The sequence below is a fragment of the Mirounga angustirostris genome, unplaced genomic scaffold (genome assembly GCF_029215605.1).
Source record: "Mirounga angustirostris isolate CCGP_5_RB_7025 unplaced genomic scaffold, mMirAng1.0.hap1 SCAF_6, whole genome shotgun sequence".
NCBI lineage: Eukaryota > Metazoa > Chordata > Mammalia > Carnivora > Phocidae > Mirounga > Mirounga angustirostris.
Genome location: NW_026991714.1, coordinates 46,824,757 through 46,847,520, shown reverse-complemented (window position 1 = coordinate 46,847,520; position 22,764 = coordinate 46,824,757). Strand labels below are relative to the sequence as shown.

Sequence of the window (22,764 nt, the reverse complement as noted above, 5' to 3'; positions counted from 1 at the left end):
TTAATTAATGAATTTTAATTTTTAGAGCAGTTTAAGGTCATAGTAAAATTGAGCAGAAAGCACAGAATTCCCCTATACCCCCTGTCTACACACACACACAATCTCCTCCGCTATCAACATCCCCCGCCAGAGTAGTACATTTGTTACAATTGATGAACCTACATTGAGACATCCTTATCATCCAAAGTCATGGTTTACATTAGGGTTCATTTTGGTGTTGAAGGTTCTATGGATTTTGACAAATGTGTAATGAATGACATTAATGAATGAATCCGCTGTTGTAGTACTATATAGAATAGTTTCACTGCCCTGAAAATCCTCCATGCTCTGCTTATTCATCCCTACCTCTCCCTTAACCCCTGGCAACCACTACTCTTTTACTGTTTACATAATTTTGCCTTTCCAGAATATCAGATACTTGGAATCTTACAGTGTGTAATCTTTCCAGATCAGTTTCTTTAACGTAATATGTATTTAAGTTTTCTCCATGTCTTTTCATGGCTTGATAGCTTACCTCTATTTAGCAGTGAATAATGTTCTATGGTCTGGAAGTACCATTCAATTACTGAAGGACATCTTAATTACTTCCAAGTTTTGGCAATTATATATAAAGCTGCCATAAACATCTGCATATAGTTTTTGGGTGGACGTAAGTTTTTAGCTCAATTTGGCAAATACCAAGGAGTGTGATTCCTAGATCATATGGTAAGGGTATGTTTGGTTTTATAAGAAACTGTCAAACTGTCTTCCAAAGTGGCTGTACCATTTTGCATTCCCACCAGCAACGTATGAGAATTCCTGTGGCTCCAGATCCTTGCCAGTGTTTGGTGTTGTCAGGATTCTAGATTTTAGCCATTCTAATACATGTGTATGGGTAATCTCACTGTTGCTTTGATTTGCATTTCTCTGATGGCATATGATATGGAACATCTTTTCACATGCTTATTTGCCATCTGAGTATCTTCTTTGGTGAGGAATCTGTTCAGATCTTTTACCCATATTTTGAACTGGTCATCTGTTTTCTTATTATTGATTTTTAAGACTTCTTATTTTGGATAATAGTCCTTTGTCAGATGTGTCTTTTGGTAATTATTTTCTCCTAGTCTGTGGCTTTTCTTCTCATTCTCCTGACAGTGTCTTTTGAAAAAGCAGGAGTTTTTAATTTTAGTAAAGTCCAGATTATCAACTATTTCTGAGTTCATGGATCATGACATTAGTGTTGTATCTAAAAAATCATTGACATAAGAGAGGTCATCTTGATTTTCATTGACATAATAGAAATCATCTCAGTTTTCTGCTGTATCTTCTTTTGTATCTATCTTTTATAGTTCTGCATTTTACATTTAGCTCTATTTTGAGTTAGTTGTGTTTTTTTAAATATTTTTATTTATTTATTTGACAGAGAGACACAGCGAGAGAGGGAACACAAGCAGGGGGAGTGGGAGAGGGAGAAGCAGGCTTCCCGCTGAGCAGAGAGCCCCATGCAGGGCTTGATCCCAGGACCCTGGGTATCATGACCTGAGCCGAGGCAGACGCTTAATGACTGAGCCACCCAGGTGCCCCTTGAGTTAGTTTTTGTGAAGGAAATTAAATCTGTGTCTGGAGTCTTTTTTTTCTTTCTTTCTTTCTTTCTTTCTTTCTTGCATGTGAATGTTTAGTTGTTCCAGCCTCATTTGGTGAAAAGACTATCTGTTCTCTATTACATTGCCATTGCTCCCTGTCAATGATGAGTAGACTCTATGGGTTTCTGTTCTGGGCTCTCTATTTTGTTCTATTGATCTATCTATTCTTTTGCCAATATCACACTGCCTTGACTACTATAGCTATATAGTAAGTTTTGAGGGCCAATAGTGTTAGTCCTGTGACTTTGTTCTCTTTCAATATTGAGCAGGCTAGTCTGGGCCTTTTCCTTTCCATATAATTCTTAGAATCAGTTTGTCTACATCCACAAAATAACTTTCTGAAACTTTGATTGGGATTGCATTGAATCTATGGATCAAGTTAGGAAGAACTGACTAATTGACATTAGTAAGTCTTTCTATCCATGAACACAGAATATTCCTCTATTTTTTGCTTTTCTTTTATTTCTTTCATCATAGTTTTGTAGTTTTCTTCATACTGATTTTGTTTAGATCCTAGCCTTGCATATCTGGGATAAATTCCATTTGGTCATGGTATATAATTATCTTATATGTTGTTGGACTTCATTTGCTAATATTTTCTTGCAAATTTATGCACCAATATTCATGAGAGATATTGATTTGTAGTTTTACTTTTTTGTAATGTTTTCGTGTGGTTTTGGTATTAGGGTAAAGTGGGCCTTATAGATTGAGTTAAGAAGCATTTCTTCTGCTTCTGTCTTGTGGAAAAGATTGAGAGAATTTCTTTTTTTTTTTTTTTTAAGATTTTATTTATTTATTTATTTGAGAGAGAAACAGCATGAGAGGGGAGAGGGTCAGAGGGAGAAGCAGGCTCCCCGCTGAGCCGGGAGCCCGACGTGGGACTCAATCCCAGGACTCCGGGACCATGACCTGAGCCGAAGGCAGTCACTTAACCAACTGAGCCACCCAGGCGCCTGATTGTAGAGAATTTCTTAAGTGTTTGGTAGAAATTATGAGTGAATCCATCTGGGTTTAGTGTTTTCTGCTTTGGAAGGTTATTAATTATTGATTTGATTTCTCTAGTAGATATAGGCCCATTCATATAGTCTAACTCTTCTCGTGTGCGTTTTGATAGATGTGCCTGTCAAGGAATTGTCCATTTCATCTAAGTTTTCAAATTTGTGGTCGTACAGTCATACATAGTATTCCTTTATTCTCCTTTTAATTTCCATGGGATATGTGGTAATGTCCCCTTTTTCATTTCTAAAATTAGTAATTTGTGTCTTCTCTCTTTTTTCTTAGCCTAGCTAGAGACGTTGATTTCATTGATTTTTAAAACAACCAGCTTTTGGTTTCATTGACTTTCTCTGTTGATTTCCAATTTCCAAGTTCATTGATTTCTGCTCTAATATACATTATTCCTTGTCTTCTGCTTACTTTAGATGTAATTTCCTCTTCTTTTTAGTTTCCTGAGGTAGAAACTTAGATTATTAATTTTAGATCTTCCTTCTTTTGTAATATATGCAATCAATGCTATATATTTCCTTTTAAGCACTGCTTTTGCTGAATCTCACGTTTTAAATTGTATTTTCATCTTCATTTACTTCAAAATATTTTTAAATTTTTCTTGGTATTTCTCTTTTGACTCATATGTTATTTAGAAGTATGTTGTGTAATCTCCAAGTATTTGGGGATTTTCCAGTTATCTGTTATTGATTTCTGGTTTAATTCCATTGTGGTGTGAGAGCACACATTGTATGATTTATATTATTCTAAATTTGTTAAGGTTTTTATTTATTTATTTATTTGAAAGAGAGAGAGAGAGAGCATGCGCTACAGAGAGCACAAGCAGGTGGGAAGTGGGAAAAGAGAGAGAGAGAGAGAGGGAGAAGCAGGCTCCTCACTGAGCAGGGAGCCTGACCCAACCCGCTATGCAGGGCTCCATCCAAGGACCCTGGGATCATGACCTGAACCAAAGGCAGATGCTTAACTAACTGAGCCCCCCAGGCACCCGTTAAGATTTTTCTTTATGGCCCAGAATACAGTCTATTTTTGTGTATTTTTCATGTGACCGTGAGAGGAATGTGTATCCTGTTGTTGTTGGATAAAGAAGTCTATAGATGTCAATTATATTCAGTTGATTGACGGTACTATTGAGTTCAGCTCTGCTCTTACTGATTTTCTTATCTATTGGATATCTGTTTTCGATAGAAGATTGTTAAAGTTCCCAACTATAATAGTGGACTCCTCTATTTCTCCTTGCAGTTCCATCAATTTCTGCTTCATGTATTTTGATGCTGTGTAGTTAGGTGCATACACATTAAGGATCGTTGTATCTTGTTGTAGAATTGACTCCTTTGCATTATGTAATGTGCCTCTTTGTTCATGATAATTTTCCTTGTTCTGAAGTCTGCTGTGTCTGAAATTCATATACCTACTACTGTGTCTCTCTTTTTTTTAATAGTATCTTTTTTTTTTTTTTTTAAGATTTCACCTATTTATTTGACAGAGACACAGCGAGATAGGGAACACAAGCAGGGGGAGTGGGAGAGGGAGAAGCAGGCTTCCCGCAGAGCAGGGAGCCCAATGCGGGGCTCGATCCCAGGACCCTGGGACCATGACCTGAGCCGAAGGCAGACATTCAATGACTGAGCCACCCAGGCGCCCCACTACTGCATTCTCTTAATTAGTATTAGCATGCTGTATCTTCCTCCATCCCTTTACTTTTAACCTATATGTGTGTCTTTACATTTAAGATGGGTTTCTTGTAAAAATTACATAGTTTGGTCTTCTTTTTTGATCTACCCTGATAATCTCTGTTGTTTTAAATAATTATTGATGTAGCTAGATTAATATCTACCATATTTGTTACTGTTTCCTACTTGTTGCCTTTGTTTTGTATTCCTATATTTGTCTTCCACTCTTTTTTCTGCTAATTGTGATTTTAATTGAGAATTTTACAGGATTCTATTTCCTCTTCCTAACGTATCAATTATGCTTCTTAAAAAAAATTTTTAGTGGTTGCCTTAGAAGTTGCCATGTACGTTTACAACTAATCCAACTCCATTTTCAAATAACATTATACGACTTCATGGGTAGTACAAGTGCTTCATAATAACAAAATATTCCTAATTGCTCCCTCTCATCTCTTGTATCATTGCTGTCATTTATTTCACTTTTACATAAGCTCTGATCTTCAAATACATTTTTGTTATTATTTTGAACAAACTGTTATCTGTTAGATTCATTAAGAATAAGAAAAATAAAAGTTTTTATTTCACCCCCACTTACTCCTTCTCTAATGCTCTTCCTTTCTTTATATAGATCTTTATGTAGATCTGAGTTTCTGACTTAACATTTCCTTTTCTCTAGAGAACACTTTTTAACATTTCTTGAAGGCAGACCTATTGATCACAAGTTCTATTCAGATTTCGTTTGTCTGAGAAATTTTTTCTTCCTGACTTTTGAAGGATAATTTCTCAGGGTACAGAATTCTAGGTTGGTGATTTATTTTGTTTGTTTCACACTTTAAATATTTTCCTGCATTCCCTTCTTGTTTACATGGTTTCCTAGGAGAAGTAGAAAGTAATTCTTACCTTTGTTCCTCTAAATGAAGGTGTTTTTTCCTCTAGCTTCTTTCAAAATTTTTTCTCTTTTATTTTCTTCAGTCTATGATATGCATAGGTATAGTTTGATTGGCACTTTCCTACTTGGTGTTCTCTGAGTTTCCTGGCTCTGTGGCTTGGCGTCTGACATTAATTTCAGGAAAATATTCCCATTATGCATATGTTACATTTTTTGTAGTTGTCTCACAGTTCTTGGATATTCTGTTGTTGTTTTTCTTTTCCAGTATTTTTTCTCCTTGCTTTTCAATTTTGAGAACTTCTGTGACATATCCTAAAGCTCAGAGATTCTTTGCTCAGCCATGTCCAGCCTACTAATAAGCCCATCAAAGGCATTCTTCATTTCTGTTGCAGTGTTTTTTGATCTCTAGCATTTCTTTTTGATTCTTTTTGGAATTTATTTCTCCCTGCTTATATTGTCTGTTTCTGCATATTACCTACATTTTTTTTTTAATGAGCAACCTTTGCATGTTCATCATAGTTGTTCAAATTAATAATTTGTTACTTCCAACATCTCTATTCTGTCTGAGTCTGGTTCAGATGCTTGTTCTGCCTCTTCAAACTGTGTTTTTTGCCTTTCAGCATGCCTTGTAATTTTTTGTTGAGAGCTGGACATGGTGTGTGGGGTGAAAGGAACCCTGGTAAATTGGACCTTAGCAATGTGGTGGTGAGGTGTGAGGTGAGGAGAAGGGGTCTATAGTCCCATGATTAGGGCTCAGTATTTTAGTGAATCTATGCCCTTCATCTGTAAATGTCACAAGTGTTTTTCAGGCCCCCAATGCCACATCTTAGGTGGGACGGATGGCCCGAGAACTGGAGTTGAGTAATTGGATGGGTGGAAGGTTAGAGGCAGCTGGAGGTGGGTATTTCTTTTCCCCCAGCTTAGTTCCACTCTGATACAATCCCAATAGTTTAGGCTCTGGCTCTGATGAGAGTTTCTCTCCAATGCAGGCCTTATTGAAAAGAACAGAATGCTCTGGCATATTTCAGAATGGTTACTTTTCCTCTTTCCCTATCAATCTCTCAAGGGTTCTCAATGTCTTCGTTTTTTGTTTTCTGGGTTTTTTTTTTTTTCTTCTGATAGTCACTGTGGGAACCTGGTAGAGCTTCAGGAAGTGAAACACAAAAACATGGGTCCCCTTCTCCTGGAGTTTTTAACTCTCAGACTTATCCACATTGAGCACCCAGAATTTGTCAATTACACCTTGAGTTTTCCAATCCTGGTACTGGTTTCCATGGAGGTTTCTGCCTATGAGTTTCTGCTCTGCTAAGTTGTGCTTCTCTGTATGGACTATCTCTCAAATGTTGGGGGCAGCATTTTATCCTTGTCACCTCACTGCTCTAAGAGATCAAAGAAAAGTACTGAGCTTTCTGTTTGTTCAGGATTTGATTTGTTGTTAGGATGAAGTGGCAACTTTGAAGCTCCTTCCAGCTCTCCTCTGTAACAGAGACTAGAAGTCCTAATCCTGCTATTTAATTGGTGAGTGTGTTCTCACAGTGCCCACCCCTGTTCACCCTGCTCACACTCCCCTGCACTTCCTTAGTCTCCTTTGAGATTTCTAACTCTAACACAAGGACTGTGTTCAGTCTACCTTGGCTCGTCTGAGTACTTAATGGTATGCAACCATGAAAAGTAAAGAAAAAAAATCTATCAGGGACTTGAGTTATTTGACAAAAATAAAGGAGACCAACTTTTTTTTTAAATAGAATTCAGAAATGGATATTATCTGGTATTTCCTCATTGGTTTATGTGACAATAATTTTTTTTAATTAAAAAAACTGTTTTAGAGCTTTTGAAACGTCTATCTTATATAGCCAGGAATGGGTGCACAGCCAGGATTTACTAAAGGCTAAACTAGAGGCCTTTTGTAAGTAGCATTTCTGTCTTTCAAGGTACAGATATACTCTGTGGCATAACTTTGCTAAAATATCTCCTAAGAATAACCCTGCTGCAGGATGGCAAAACTCTTCTAGCCAACATGCCATGAATGAAAAGACATGGGGCAATCTCCACTCCCTCTGAATGAATCACTAAATCAACCAAAGCAGAAGGGAGGGAAATGGGAAGAGGCTCCATGCCTGAGATAGTGGATCAGAGAATTCTTGCATGTCTGAGTGGTGGAACCCTGCTCAACAATAAGAAATGTCTCTCTCAAAAATGTTAGCTCATTGGGGGTGCGCCTGGGTGGTTCTGTCGGTTAAGCGTCTGCCTTTAGCTTAGGTCATGATCCCAGGGTCTGGGATCTAAGCCCCCCACACAGCTGGCTCCCTGCTCAGCCAGGAGTCTGCTTCTCCCTCTCCCTCTGTATGCACCCCCCACCCCCCCGCCATGGTCTCTCTCTCTCTAATGAATAAATAAAATCTAAAAAAAAAAATGTTAGCTCATTTGGAATTTGGGGTATTAAGAGTCTTTATTTTTTATTTTCTTTTAACTCATATAAATGGCTTATCACTTCAATTAATACTTCATTCCTTTTCAGTATATTCATGAGTTAAATCTAAAATGAGCTCTGCACATGTAGACTTTTGTGAACATTATAACCTCAGACCCAAAATCTACCTAGCAATCCTCACAGCATAATAAAGAAAAAGAAGTTGATAGAAATTAAAGCAGCAGAAGGGGGCAGTAAAACTCAACAGAATGCTCTGGTAGATTTTTAATATGCTTTCTTATTTTTCCTTCATACAGAGAATTTCCCAACACATTTTAGAGACTAATTAAAAAAAAAGACTGTACCATAGATACATATATTTGTCTAAAATATACACAGAAACACTAAATGTATATAAAAGTGAGAGCTATGATTTTACATAATCAAAACCTTATTTTTTATGGTGTGATGTATCAAGGCACAATAATCCTGGTACTTTTCCACATAAAACAGGTTTAGCCCTTTGGATTTGGTTTGGGACATTTAATATCTCCTCATGACCAGCATCCCCAAATGTACTATCCATTGTATTTCATGGTCTCAGACTTGTCAAAATTATTTAATAAGTCATATCATAATGGTTTTTCCTCAAGCCCATATTTGGACTTCCTTTCTAAACTGTGCCCATCCTTAAAGTGTCATTTTCTCTTTGAACTCTTTTCTGACTGCGTAAGTACATGGAAGTCTCTCCACTCTACCATGTCATTGAAATTATAGGTTTAACCAAGTAGGTTAGCTAAATAGATTTTTTTCATTGAATTTTCACTATGAGAGTTCAATTTTTTTACATTCCAAGTAGTCTAAATGTGATTATTCTCTACACACTGTTTTGTCCTCACCTTTGAATTCAGTCTGTCTGCGAACAAGAAATGGTACACAGTAAGTATACAATTAAGACTTGATAACAAGGATATCAATGATGATGACTTCAACATGAATTCAGGATTGCAATGTAGAATTTGAGTGCAGTACCAGAGTCAGAGTATGGAATCTTACATGACACCTAAAAAACTCAAATGCATGGTCCTAAATATCACTTTAAAACTTGAGTAGATACAACTTACTCATTTAACAGAAAATTGAATTATTACAAAAAAATTAGGCTCTTAATTAAAATTTCATGTAAGACTTAGCACAATAAATGGGAGTGTCACAAATTGAATGATTAAATATGACTAGAGGAAGAGGAAGGCTTCTTGCATGAGATGGAATTTTAGTCATTTGTGTCTCATGTAAAATCAGATAATGTGTTCCTTAAGCAAAATGGTAAGAAAAAAAAATTCCAAGTGAGTCTTTTTTTTTTTTTCTTTAAGACTTCTACAGATTGAGGTATCTGGTGTAGTTTTTCCATTAGAACTAAGAATTTATGGCTTAATTACTTTTTATTCTCCACTTTGATGCTGGTAACTTTCTTCTTTCTTTCTTTCTTTTCTTTCTTCCTTCTTTCTTTTCTTTCTTCTTTCTTTCTTCTCTCTTTCTCTTTCTTTTTTTTTGAATTTCATCCTCACACCATCGAAAGATACTAAATAAAGGCAAAGGACGATGAAATTCAAAATTGTCAAACTCATCCATCTTTTCCATCCATTCCACTCAATTCCTCATCAAACTATGTTCCAAAATGAAAATAGAAAATTTGCACTATTAGGCCTGGACAATTAAAAAGTAAATGCAATGTTGTAGTTTGATCCATTGCCATATTCATCATCTTGGAAAAGCGGGCAGAAAAGATCTAAAAAAAAAAACAAAAAACAAAAAAACCAGAACACCGAAACTTTAAAAACCTAGTGTCTTCTTTGTGTATCTCCTGTGAAGGGCTGGTGACCAAAGTGGTAAAAACCACACAGCAGAGAAAGAAATGCATTAAAGCAGATGTTTTGAACATTTAGCATCCCAGAAAGATCCTGGGCCCTTTCCCTTCCCTTGTTCATCAGAGGAGAGGAAACGTTATAATGGTGGTCGTTCAAGCCTCAGATGGACTATTTACAGGATAACCGGTAAGGAGCTATTGTGGAGAGGAATTCACATTTTACAGATACGTACACGGACGATAGCTATTATAGTTCATACGGCCAAATAAAAAAAAATGTATGTATGTGCTGCATATACACTAGGTCATGGCTCGTCTCACTAAAATCATGACATGTTTGAAATACATGACGTGTAAAACAGTCTTTCTTGGCCCAGTCTGTCCAGACTGTGACTCCTCGGCCCCCCAAAGACCTGGGGATGAGACATGCGGACGGCCGCGCAGGGAGATTCCCTGCGCTCTGGGACCTCGGGCCGCTCGGATTCCGGGAGAAGCAGCGTAGTATTGTCCCTCCCCGCAGTGGGATCCGCCGAGGCACCGTCTCTCGAAAGCTCCGGGTCAAAGACTGGGAGAAAGGGAATCTGGCGCAAATCGCACTCTGGAGCTGAGGAACTGGGGGAGAACCAGGAGATCGCAGCGGGGAGGGGGGCAATTCGCTTTGCACCCGCCTTGGGGAATCCGAGGGCAGCTTCCCATGTTTCCGATTTTCTCATTTGCGTGGGTAAAAAATCCGGCCCCCACCCGGGTCTTACGCAATTATTTAAGGCGACGGGGGAGGGGGAGAGTTGTGGGGGGAGTGGGTAAAAAAAGGCGGAAAGAAACAGTCATGCTGTCACGTGGGCTTAGTTTTCACGCATAAAAGGAAGGTTCTCTCCGTTAGCTTCCAGTTGTCAAACAACTTGCAGCGAGCGTCAGGATTACGCTCGGGGACTTCGCACAGCGCCTGCTCCAGCCCCGCAACCCGGAGCCCAAGTCCCGCAACGCCTCCGCCCGCCCGCGCTCCTCCCGCCGCCGAGATGCTTGCCCGCGCCCTGCTGCTCTGCGCCGCCCTGGCGCTCTGCCGTGCAGGTGAGTACCTGGCGCCCCGCAGCGGGGACTCCTCCGTTCCGTAATCCCCGCCGAGGTTCCGCTCTGACCTCCCGGATCCTCCCGGTACTTTGAACAGTCCCGGAAAGGAGACGATGTTTGACTGGGTAGAGAGCTTGGACCATTTTGAGTCCAAAAGAACGGGGTGAATACCCCAGCTTTGCCACCAGCTCTGATCATCCTGAGCCAGTTACTTAACCGGTGTGGGTCTCACTTTTCTCATCTGCTAAATAGGAACAGTGTATAATTTGCAGATTGTTATTATGAGAAGACAGGATCGATCAATATATGTGAAATGTTTGTGTGTGGTGCCCACTGTTAGGGAATGGGAGTCATTGTTTTAAAATTAGTGCTTTTCTGACCCAGGAAAGCCCAGGTTATTTAAGATAAGCAAAATATTTTAACAATGATCTGTTTTTACACTGAAATTTCCCCTCAATTTGATTAATGTACTAGATACGTCCATTTTAGTTACGAAAATGCTACTTCTTTGAGCTCTTTAAAAATGCTAATTTGAACATCTAAAAAGTTACTAAAGAAAAAACTGAGCAACATCACTTCCCTGGTTGAATATTGTTACCGACTTGGGGTATTTTATTCATTATAATCATTCTGTGCCACAGGTTAAAGAAATTGTTTTCCCATGACTACCTGTATATTTCTTGAATTTATTTACGTAAAGTTGACCCATACTATGTAAAGCAATTTAAATCAAGATTAAGGAAGTAAAGAATGACTTCCTTTGTCTATTTTTATTGTAGCAAATCCTTGCTGTTCCAACCCATGTCAAAACCAAGGTGTATGTATGAGCATAGGATTTGACCAGTATAGGTGTGACTGCACTCGAACAGGATTCTATGGCGAAAACTGTTCAACACGTAAGTTTGCCCTTGGGTGCCCTTATTTGGACTGGGGATACATGGAGTATCACTTTACACTCTAGTGTCTTAGAATGGGTCCTGTTAATCTTTCCCTCTTTTTTTTTTCTCTTTGCAGCTGAATTTCTGACAAGAATAAAATTATTCCTGAAACCCACTCCAAATACAGTGCACTACATACTTACCCACTTCAAGGGAGTCTGGAACATTGTCAATAACATTCCCTTCCTGCGAAATGTAATTATGAAATACGTGTTGACATGTAAGTACAAGTCTCTTTCAAGATTTTCAGTTTACTCAAAGAAAAATGTTCTTTATAAAACTTGACATTATTAAACCTAATCCCGAAATCTCTTTTCAACCTTGGCAAAATGACTTACTTTAAACAGATCTTTTTAGTTTGCCTTCTGTCTTAATGGCCCAAGATACATCTCAGTCCCGTTGTTTGTAAAGTTCTGTCTCACAGTCGGAATTCTACTTAAATCCTGTGCACCTCTTCTAAATTCACTGCTCTTGCCAATCCTGTGAAGGAAGTGTGGTCCAGTTTACTGAATGTCCATGGACCACAGAATTGCACCCAGTAAAATAATCTGGTTAATCTGGATTTGGGTCAGCAAGAAAATAACTTTGTTACTAAAGCAAGTATCTTGCCCAGATATTCCTTCATAGGCCTCTTAAGCGGTAGGTGGAGGATTATTTGAAAAATCAAGATGGCTAGATCATGTTTTATGTAAAAGTATATATACTTTATTAAAGATGCATTTTAGTGAATCATTCTGATTTTTTTTTAGTAGAAGTGGCAGACTTTGAAGTGTAACTGTTTTACAATAGGTTATCTTTGCTGGTATTCAGTCTTTCGTGGCACTTTGCACATTTTACAATAAAAAGGAACATTGATGTGGGCACAAATAAAACAAAGTTGTTGTTTTTTTTTTTAATTTCAGCCAGGTCACATTTGATTGAGAGTCCACCAACTTACAATGTGGACTATGGCTATAAAAGCTGGGAAGCCTTTTCTAATCTCTCCTATTATACCAGAGCTCTTCCCCCTGTGGCTGATGACTGTCCAACACCCATGGGTGTGAAAGGTGAGTGTCGGGAGGCAGAGCGGTATTAACTGCAGTAGGGATTGGATTGCTACCTAGAGAATTCAGCCCTGAACTTTACTATCATTTATTTGTTAATAAAAGCATATTATTGGCTTTCTTAAGGATTATCTGTGGAGATTTTTTTTTTGAAAGTGAATCTTTGTAAACTATTCCATGAAAGTGAATGGACATTTTGGTATAATGTCTTCACTTTCAAATTCTGTCATTAAAACCAAATTAATACTAGTTAAACAAAATAGGGAAAGTTATTCAGTAAGAAGGTGTTTCCCCATTTCTTAGAACTTCCATTTATATTATAATCCTGTTCACACTTGTATTTCTCCTGTAAGTGAAGAAGGCCCCATAGGAAATAGCTGCTTCCTTGAATTTGTAAATGAATTCTTATCTTAAGCTTTCTCATTTTTCAGGCAAGAAAGAGCTTCCCGATTCAAAAGAGATTGTGGAAAAATTTCTTCTAAGAAGAAAGTTCATTCCTGATCCCCAGGGCACAAATATGATGTTTGCATTCTTTGCCCAGCACTTCACCCATCAGTTTTTCAAGACAGATCATAAGCGAGGGCCAGCTTTCACCAAAGGACTAGGCCATGGGGTAAGACAGAGTTAAACTGAAATTATAGCAAAAATCATAACTGAGTGCTCTGTGTGTGTGTGTGTGTGTGTGTGTGTTTGCTATACCAGATTCACCCTCTTTTTAAAAAATGCTCTGTCTATAAAAACCTTAATGGAATTTCCATTTTTGATTCACTGGTTTAGTAAAAATACACATGTGTATACACATAGACATAATATTTGTAATTTGGCTCTTACATTTTAGTTTAAAATACTAGCACTGCAAAAAGTGGTGTCTTCAAAAACACTTGTACCCTGATTATACTACTTGAAATATTATGAGATTTTTGCAGCATTATTATCCCTTGGAGTTCAATGACAGTTTCAGTTTGCCAGTAAGAATTTTATATTAATAATATATTTTCTGATGCTTGTTAAAAGAAATACAGTTATAGTGAAGCCTATTAGATACTTACAACTCCATATGAGATACTAAATACCTTTTCATTAAATACATACTATACTTCACTATGAGATACTAAATACACAAGAGACATAGGTTTGTAGTGTCAGTGGATAATAAATTTAGTATTTTGTGGCTGTGAGAAACATGTTTATTTAATGATAAATTATAGACACTTCAACAGCAACAAATTAAAATTTTCCCATAATATTCTAGGTGGACTTAAGCCATATTTATGGGGAAACTTTGGATAGACAACATAAACTGCGCCTTTTCAAGGATGGAAAAATGAAATATCAGGTTTGTTCTATTTGAATATTAAGAATTAGTTATGACTCACGACTTGCCCATTTTAAAAACTTACACTGATTAAATTTTAATGTTTTTATTACTGTTGTTTTTCAGGTAATTGATGGAGAGGTGTATCCTCCCACAGTCAAAGATACTCAGGTGGAGATGATCTACCCACCCCATATTCCTGAACACCTACGGTTTGCTGTGGGCCAGGAAGTCTTCGGGCTGGTACCTGGTCTGATGATGTACGCCACAATTTGGCTACGGGAACACAACAGAGTCTGTGATGTGCTTAAACAGGAGCATCCAGAGTGGGATGATGAGCGGCTATTCCAGACGAGCAGGCTCATACTGATAGGTAAGCAAGAAGAGAAGATAATTTAAATAAAACCCTCTTCTGCTGCAGAGAAAACTAACTTGATATCTTCGATATGTTTTAAGTAGTTCTGGGAGAACGTGGTGAATGTAAAATCACATGCTCCATGTTAATTCAGTTCAATCCTTCAGCATGACTGGAAATACGAATACCTTCTGTTTTGATGGTACAAAGGACAAAAACAGAAGTGAAGGAAGAGCGGATTCACAGCATCTCGGTTGCGTGAAAGTTGGTAATCAGAGAATTAATGCTCTAAATTTTCTTTTTATTTTGTGTAAATAGGAGAAACCATTAAGATTGTGATTGAAGACTACGTACAGCACTTGAGCGGCTATTACTTCAAGCTGAAATTTGACCCAGAGCTGCTTTTCAACCAACAGTTCCAGTACCAAAACCGTATTGCTGCTGAGTTTAACACACTCTACCACTGGCATCCCCTTCTGCCTGACACCTTGCAAATAGATGACCAGGAGTACAATTTCCAGCAGTTTATCTACAACAACTCTATATTGCTGGAACATGGGCTTACCCAGTTTGTGGAATCATTCAGCAGGCAGATTGCCGGCAGGGTAAGCCTTGTTACTGGAAAACAAAACAAAGGACTACTCAGTCACTAGAATTTCCGCCATTGAAATGATTGTTCTCAGACTTACCGATAAGGAGTAATATTTCTAACTAGGATAGTTTAGGTCTCAGCTGGGAACATCAGTCTTCGCTACTCTGTACCCAGGGAGTGAGTGCTTTCTTTTAAAATAGAAATCATCATTAAGATGCCTAAAAATCTTGTTCTACCATGTGTTTTCTGCAGGTTGCTGGTGGTAGGAATGTTCCAGCTGCAGTACAACAAGTAGCAAAGGCCTCAATCGACCAGAGCAGGCAGATGAAATACCAGTCTCTTAATGAGTATCGCAAACGCTTTCGGCTGAAGCCCTATGCCTCATTCGAAGAACTTACAGGTGAGAGAAACTTTTTTTTTTTTTTAAGATTTTATTTATTTATTTGAGAGAGAATGAGAAAGAGAGCACATGAGAGGGGGGAGGGTCTGAGGGAGAAGCAGACTCCCTGCTGAGCAGGGACCAGGGACCAGGGACCCCCCCCCCCCCGATGCGGGACTCGATCCCGGGACTCCAGGATCATGACCTGAGCCGAAGGCAGTCGCTTAACCAACTGAGCCACCCAGGCGCCCGAGAGAAACTTCTTTGAAGCATCAGGGGTCAGATGGAAACAACAGAGAAGTTGAAAGGGAACTGAGCAAAGGGTTAAAACTTTTTTTTTTTTCTGTAAAGTTTTTTACATTGGTTGTATGTCTTTGTCACGCTCACAGGAGAGAAGGAAATGGCTGCGGGGTTAGAGGCCCTTTATGGTGATATTGATGCCATGGAACTGTATCCCGCCCTCCTGCTAGAAAAGCCTCGTCCAGATGCCATCTTTGGTGAGACCATGGTAGAAATGGGAGCACCATTCTCCTTGAAAGGACTTATGGGTAATCCCATCTGTTCACCTGACTACTGGAAGCCTAGCACTTTTGGTGGAGAAGTAGGCTTTAAAATCATCAACACTGCCTCAATTCAGTCTCTCATCTGCAATAACGTGAAGGGCTGTCCTTTTACTGCGTTCAGTGTTCAAGACCCACAGCTCACCAAAACAGTCACCATTAATGCAAGCTCTTCACACTCCGGACTAGATGATATCAATCCCACAGTCCTACTAAAAGAACGGTCCACTGAACTGTAGAAGCCTGTTAATCATATTTATTTATATGGACGATTTCTTTTAACTTAATTATTTAATATTTATGTTAAAATCCTTATGTTACTTAACATCTTCTGTTAAGAAGAGAGGGGTCATACTTGGTGAAGATTTTCATGTCACTACTTTAAAGATGTCTTCAGGCTAAAGGGGAAAGCAGTTTTCATTCTGTTTTGTAAATGAGTTCACATCCTTCTACTTGAATTATATTATTTATATATAATAAGAAAAAAGCGAAGATGTTTGGACATTTAAATGTTGTTCCAAGATGGCAAAATGCTGCAAGTTTTCTTCCCACACTATCGAGATTTTCTAGTGTATCTTCCATGATACGTTAGAAGCAACTACCTGCACACTGTTCCTTTTCTTCTGTTAGCCACTGCGCTGGGAGAAACTCTCTTCTGATTAGTTTACTTCTTTGTTTTCTTGGTTTTTAAGATCTGAGTTCATCATTCTTCGGACTCTCTGTACTTAGCTGAACTTTTGCAAGTTTTCAGGAAAACCTCAACTCAGGACTACTAGTAATTTAGCTCCTCTTAAGAGGAATGAAAGGAAAAAAAGAAAAGAAAACAGCCCTTAAAGGCCTCTACACAAAGGCATTTTATGTGAAAGGCAGAGAACTTACCATTTTAAACTGTGTGTAACAGAAGAAGCCTGCAATGAGACTAATGCCTTACAAAGAACTGTAGGGGGTTGTTGTAGAAGAAAGCTGTATTTCTATTCTAATGAATGTTCTTTCCCATTTAAAAGCAAAACCAAACAAATCCTGAATAGTTCCCGGGAAGATAATGTTTCTTTTCCACATCTCATTGTCAGCTGACATTTGCTGGTACTGTATACTACTTAATTTATTGAGGATTATTATTTATGTTTTGTTAGGACATTATTATAAATTAGGTTTAAGCTGCAATGATTTTTTTTTTTTTGCATTATGTGAGAATCAGTATACTGAATTAATATGTAAACTATAAGAAATTATTAGATTAAGATTCATGAATAAATTTTCAGGAACCCAACTCTGGTATATTGAAATATGGAAAGTTGGAATTGAAATACAGAAGATTTACCTATATACCAGCTCACAGAGAAACATTGTGTCTCATTAGCCTAGTACCGTAAGACTGACCTTTTATACATTTTTGAAGGACCTATGGATCCTTCATTAATTCATTCAGCCTGAGAGACAAGTGCAGAGCACTGTAGGTTTTAATATTTTTTGGGTTTTAATATTTTTTAAATCAAGCACTGATTACAGATAACATCAGTATTTATAAATAATTGAAAAAGTGTCTTAGGTAGAGAAAGAATGAAATTTCATTAAAGGAAATAACTCAGGGGAATTTTTAAGATTTTATGTTTATAAAAACTTTATAGTTAAGAAAGAAATAGTCAATATTAGAAGGGCTTATATAAAAAACTTTAACTTCACTGATTAAAAAACTTGTATTAACATAACCTGCTGACTGAACCTGGGAATTCGGAATATAATATGTTTTGGTGCCTCAGACAAATGTGTATTTAAATTAACTTATGTAAAATGTAAGTGTTGAAACAAATGCCTGTTTATTTTTATACTATTTAAGAATGGAATAATCTCTTCTAAAATAAATTTTGGCTGTTTCCAGGTATCTTTGTCATATGACTTATGATTTCTCTAAAACACTGTATGTGTACCATTGTCTTTATTCTATCTATTCTGGACTAGAATGGTTGTTCCCTCAGTCATAGAGAGGCTTACTAGAGGAAGAGGTACAGGAGATAGCAACAAACTTGTTTTCATTGCCTAATCTGGAAGAAGGAAAAAACCAAGCACACAGAAGGCAAAGAATAAGATAAAATGGCTAAGGCGGTACAAGATTGTAAGTTCAAAAGAGTTGGGCAAACCATCGATACCTGGCTCATGGGCTTCCATTGTACTCCTGATCTTGATATAGCACTATCCACATGGACCACCTATTTAACATCCTGCCTGGCTTTTCTCTTCCTTGGTCTTCATTCCTGTGATGGCTTCTTCCATATTCCTATGACTATACATACCTTGATCTTATCATCATCAATTGCTATACCATTACCAAAATCTTGATTTCAAGCATCTTCTTGACTCACCTAACTCACCTCTCTTAGTACTCACACTTTAACATGTAAACTCTAGTTTCACTGAGCCTACTGATCCATTGACCTCTTTACTATTCATTACCCCATTTATCTCATTTCTTTACAATCACACCTTCATTCCCTGTCTACTCCCCCTCCATCGCACAACTTCCTTTCAGCCATCCTCCTAATCTGACTTTTTAGTAGCATTTAGCACAAATGTCAATAGTTCCTTTACTGAAAGGTTGGATTTTGTTCTTGGTTTCTTGGTTTGATACTCTCCTCGTCTTTCTCTGCCTTCATGTAGTGCTGTTTCTCAGATTTTTTTTTTTTTTTTTTTTAACAGGCTTCCCGCGGAGCAGGGAGCCCGATGCGGGGCTCAATCCCAGGACCCCGGGATCATGACCTGAGCCGAAGGCAGACGCTTAACGACTGAGCCACCCAGGCGCCCCTGTTTCTCAGATTTTTAAAAAAATCTCTTCATCCTCCATTGTATCTATAAATTGAAGTGTCTTCATTCCCCTCTTTATCTGCCCTCTTCCAGGTTAATCCAAGCTCATAAATTGAAACATTATCACTCCCAAACTTATTTCTCCAGAACAATCTCAATTGACAACTGACCCACTCAAATACATAAATTTAATGGCTTATTTTACAATCTTTGTCCACTTTGCACCTTAAACCCAAAATAATAATCATCCAAAGTTAAGGACGCCACCATCTCCTTGTTCTCAAGCAGAATCCCCTGTTTTCTTCACGCCCATAGCCAATCACACAGCAATCTTGTTGACTATAACCCGCAAACAAATTCTGCACCTGTCACCTTTTCTCTAACTCCAATACTACCAACCTAGTTGATGTAATTATCTCTCAACTGGCTTTCCTTCTTGCCTCATTCCAAACCATTCTCCTTATGATGAGAGGGGTCATTTTCAACGATACATCAGATAATGTTCCTCTCCTGTTTGAATGGCTTCCTATTGGCTTCCTGTTGCACAATGGACAAACCTAAACTCCTTATCCTGTCTCAGAGTGTCTCAGTGATCAGTCCCCTGCCTAACTATCTAATCTCATTTACCATAATTTCCCACCCTTGTTCACTGTGCTCCAGCCACATCTGCTTTCTTCTGATTTGCTTACCAGCAGGGGTTCTCAAGCTGCTGCCCCTGTTTCGAATGTTCCTTCTTCAGATTTCCACAAGGCTAGATCCTTCTCAACATCCAAATCTTGGCTCAAATTTCTCCTCTCAGAAAGGCCTTCTCCAGCCACCTAAAAGCCAACTGCTAAAGCTCTTTCATCTTCTTTATGGCATTTATTTCTGTTATTATCTTGATTTGTATGTTTGTTTATTATCTGTGTCCTCTCAGAATTTCATGTATATGAAAGCAAGGACCTTGTTTGCATTATTCACTGGTCTCAGAACAGTGTCTGGTACTTAAAAGGCATTACAAAATACTCAATAAGTGAATACGAATAAGCTTCATGAAAGAAGTAGAATATGTGGCGATACTTGAAGAAAGAGTAAGATCTTAGAAGACAGAGATATCCACTCCAGAAAAATAGTTCGGCAGTTTCTTTTAAACTAAAAATTCCCTTACCATGTATATTAGTTTTCTATTGATGCTATGACAAATTACCACAAACTTACTGGCTTCAAACAACACAAGTTTATTATTTACAGTCCTGGAAGTTCAGAAGTAAGATATAGATCTTATGAGTTAAAATCACAGTGTCAGCAGGGCTGTGTTTCTTCTGGAAGCTCTAGGGGAGAATCTGTCTCTTGCCTTTTCTAGCTCCTAGAGGCTACCTGCATTACTTGGCTCATGGTCCCTTTCTCTACCTTCAAAGCCAGCAGGGTAGCATTTTCTAATATCTCTGACTCTGATCCTCTTGCCTCCCTCCCATAAGGACCCTTTTTTATTACTTTGGGTCCATGAAGATAATCCAGGAATATCTCCTTTCCTCAAGATCCATAATTTTTTTTTCACATATACAAAGTCCCTTGTGCCACGTAAGGCAACATACTCACAGGTTTTAGAGTTTAGGGCATGGAAATCTTTGGAGGACCATTATTTTACCTACCACATGATATAATCTACAATTGTACTCTTGGGCATTTATCCCAGAAAAATAATCTATATTCATGTAAAAATCTGTATATGAAGCTTCATAGCAACTTTATTCATAATAGCACAAAACTGGAAAAAACTCAAATATCCTTCAAAAGGTTAATGGTTAAACAAACTGTGGTATATCCACACTATGGAGTACTATGCAGCAAAACAAACACAACTAATCACTAATCATACATGCAACAACTTGGATGGAACTCAAGGGAGTTATGCTGAGTGAAAAAAAAAAAAAAAGCCAGTCTCTTAAAGTTACCTATTCTATGATTATATATATATATATATATATATATATATATATATATATATATATATAACTCATTCTTTATTTTTTTAAGATTTTTATTTATTTATTTATTTATTTATTTGACAGAGAGATAGAGAGCACAAGTAGGTGAGTGGCAGGCAGAGGGAGAGGGATAAGCAGGCTCCCAGCTGAACAGGGAGCTGGCCATGGGGCTCCATCCCAGGACCCTGGGATCATGACCTGAGCCGAAGGCAGCTGCTTAACCGCTTAACCAACTGAGCCACCCAGGCGCTCCATATATAAAGGATTCTTGAAATAATAACAAAACTATAAGGATGGAGAACAGATCTGTGGTTACCAGATTAGAAATTGTGGGATAGCTATCTATAGCTATAAAGGAGTAGCATGAGGGAGCCTTGTGCTGATTGAATATTTTTATAACTTGACTGAGGTGGTAGTTACACAAAGCTACAGATGTGACATAAATGCATAGAACTGTGCACATACACTCACACAAATGCATGTATAAATGGTGAAATCTGAATAAGCTCTATGGATTGTACTAAAGTAAATTTCCTGGTTTTGACATTGGACTATAATGTAAGATGTCAACATCAGAGGAGGTGGTCTGGAGGTTCTATGGTACCTCCCTCTACATTTCTTTGCAACTTCCTGTGAATTTATAGTTATTTCAAAATAAAAAGTTTTTGTTTTTTTTTTTAAAGGAAGAGATGCTATTCTTGGTGGCAAGAATAGGTTTATAGGCCATTTTTGTATCATTTGATTTCCTTGACCCTTATCCAAACTGCCACAATAGACTGTCCTAGAATGGACACCCAACCAAGCAGGGAAAAGAAAATTCTCTTTCCAAAAAATTTAGAATTAGGATGGACATTCTAGATCAGTCTGACAATTGTATAGTTGACAATGGTGGCAATGCAATCTAATGAATAAACAAAAAAAAAAGTCTTTTCAATAAGTGGTCTGAGAACAATTGAACGTCCACATAAAAAGAAGGAAACTCAATTGTACCTCACAACACACACAAATTAATTCAAGATGGTTCATGGATGTATAGGTAAAAACGAAAACTATAAAGCTTCTAGAAAAAAATATAGAATAATATCTTCATGAACCTGGGGTAGGCAACAAATTTAAGATCCATCAAGTACTAACCCTAAAAGATAAAAAGATTAATGAAGTTTACTTCATAAAATTAGAGAAGTTGCTCATCAAAAGATGATCCTAGGAAAATGAATAGACATGCCACAGACTCAGAAAATAGTCATAACACACACGTCTAACAAGGACTGGAATATAGAACATATAAATAACTCTAAATAGTAAAAATAATAACTTAGGAAGAATAAGCAAATGACATAAGCAGAAACTTACTGAGGAAGATATATGAATATCCAATAAGTACATGAAAATATGTTCAACATCATTAGTCATCAGAAACATGAAAATTAAAACCACAGTAAGATACTACTAGACAACTATTAGGTTCACTAAAATTTAAAAGATTAACTGTAATGGTTAATTTTATATGTCAACTTGGCTAAGATATGGCGCCCATTTGGTCAAACACCAGTCTAGATGTTGCTGTGGAAGAATATTTAGATGTCATTAATATTGAAATCAGTAGACTTTGAGTAAAGCATATCATTCTCTATACTATGGTGAACCTCATGCAATCAGTTGAAAGCCTTAAGAAGCAAAGACTGACGTTCCCCGAAAGAGAATTCTCCTTAAGACTGCAGTATAGAAGCTCTACTTGAGTTTCCAGCCTGTTGTCCTGAAGAATTTAGACTTGACATCAACTTCTATCTGAATCTCCAGCCTGCTGGCCTGCCCTGCAGACTTCAGACAACCTAGCCTCCACAATCCCTTAAAATCTCTGTCTCTGTCTCTTATTTGTAAAACTGAACTCCTGAGGTTCCCTCACTTTCCTTCTCAATTTTGCAAATAAGCGAGAGATTGAGAAAGAGAGAAAGAAAGAGAGAGAAATAGAACCAATATGTATTATTGATTCTGGAGAACTGCAACTAATACATTGACAGTACCGCATGTTTGCAAAGACTGGAATAAGTGAAACATTCTCATAATTGCTGATGGTAGTATAAAACATTATAGTCACTTTGGAAACCAGTCACTTATGTAAAACCAGTTTTACATAAACACAACTGGACCCTATGATCTAACAATTCCACTTCTAGCTATTTACCCAAGAGAAATGAACAGAAGTATACACAAAAGACTTGCACAGGAATGTCCATAGCCACTTTCTTCATAATACAAAAAACTGAAAACAAGGCAAAATTTCC

The 22,764-nt window shown here is 37.6% G+C and overlaps 1 protein-coding gene across 2 annotated transcripts; it reads left to right on the top strand.

The window, feature by feature from the left end:
- The first annotated feature begins 10,343 nt into the window (after positions 1-10,343).
- On the top strand, positions 10,344-19,393 carry PTGS2 (prostaglandin-endoperoxide synthase 2). Of its 2 annotated transcripts, XM_064594243.1 has the most exons (11): positions 10,344-10,531; positions 11,311-11,427; positions 11,546-11,689; positions 12,372-12,515; positions 12,944-13,125; positions 13,765-13,848; positions 13,954-14,200; positions 14,501-14,787; positions 15,027-15,174; positions 15,543-15,650; positions 18,408-19,393. In XM_064594243.1, exons 1-11 carry the CDS (start codon positions 10,480-10,482, stop codon positions 18,464-18,466), a joined length of 1,572 nt encoding a protein of 523 aa, XP_064450313.1. In that variant the 5' UTR covers positions 10,344-10,479; the 3' UTR covers positions 18,467-19,393. The 2 variants fall into 2 exon arrangements, with proteins under 2 accessions (XP_064450313.1, XP_045732116.1); XM_045876160.3 differs by lacking the exon at positions 18,408-19,393 and having other exon boundaries at positions 15,543-17,595.
- Positions 19,394-22,764: the final 3,371 nt, after the last annotated feature.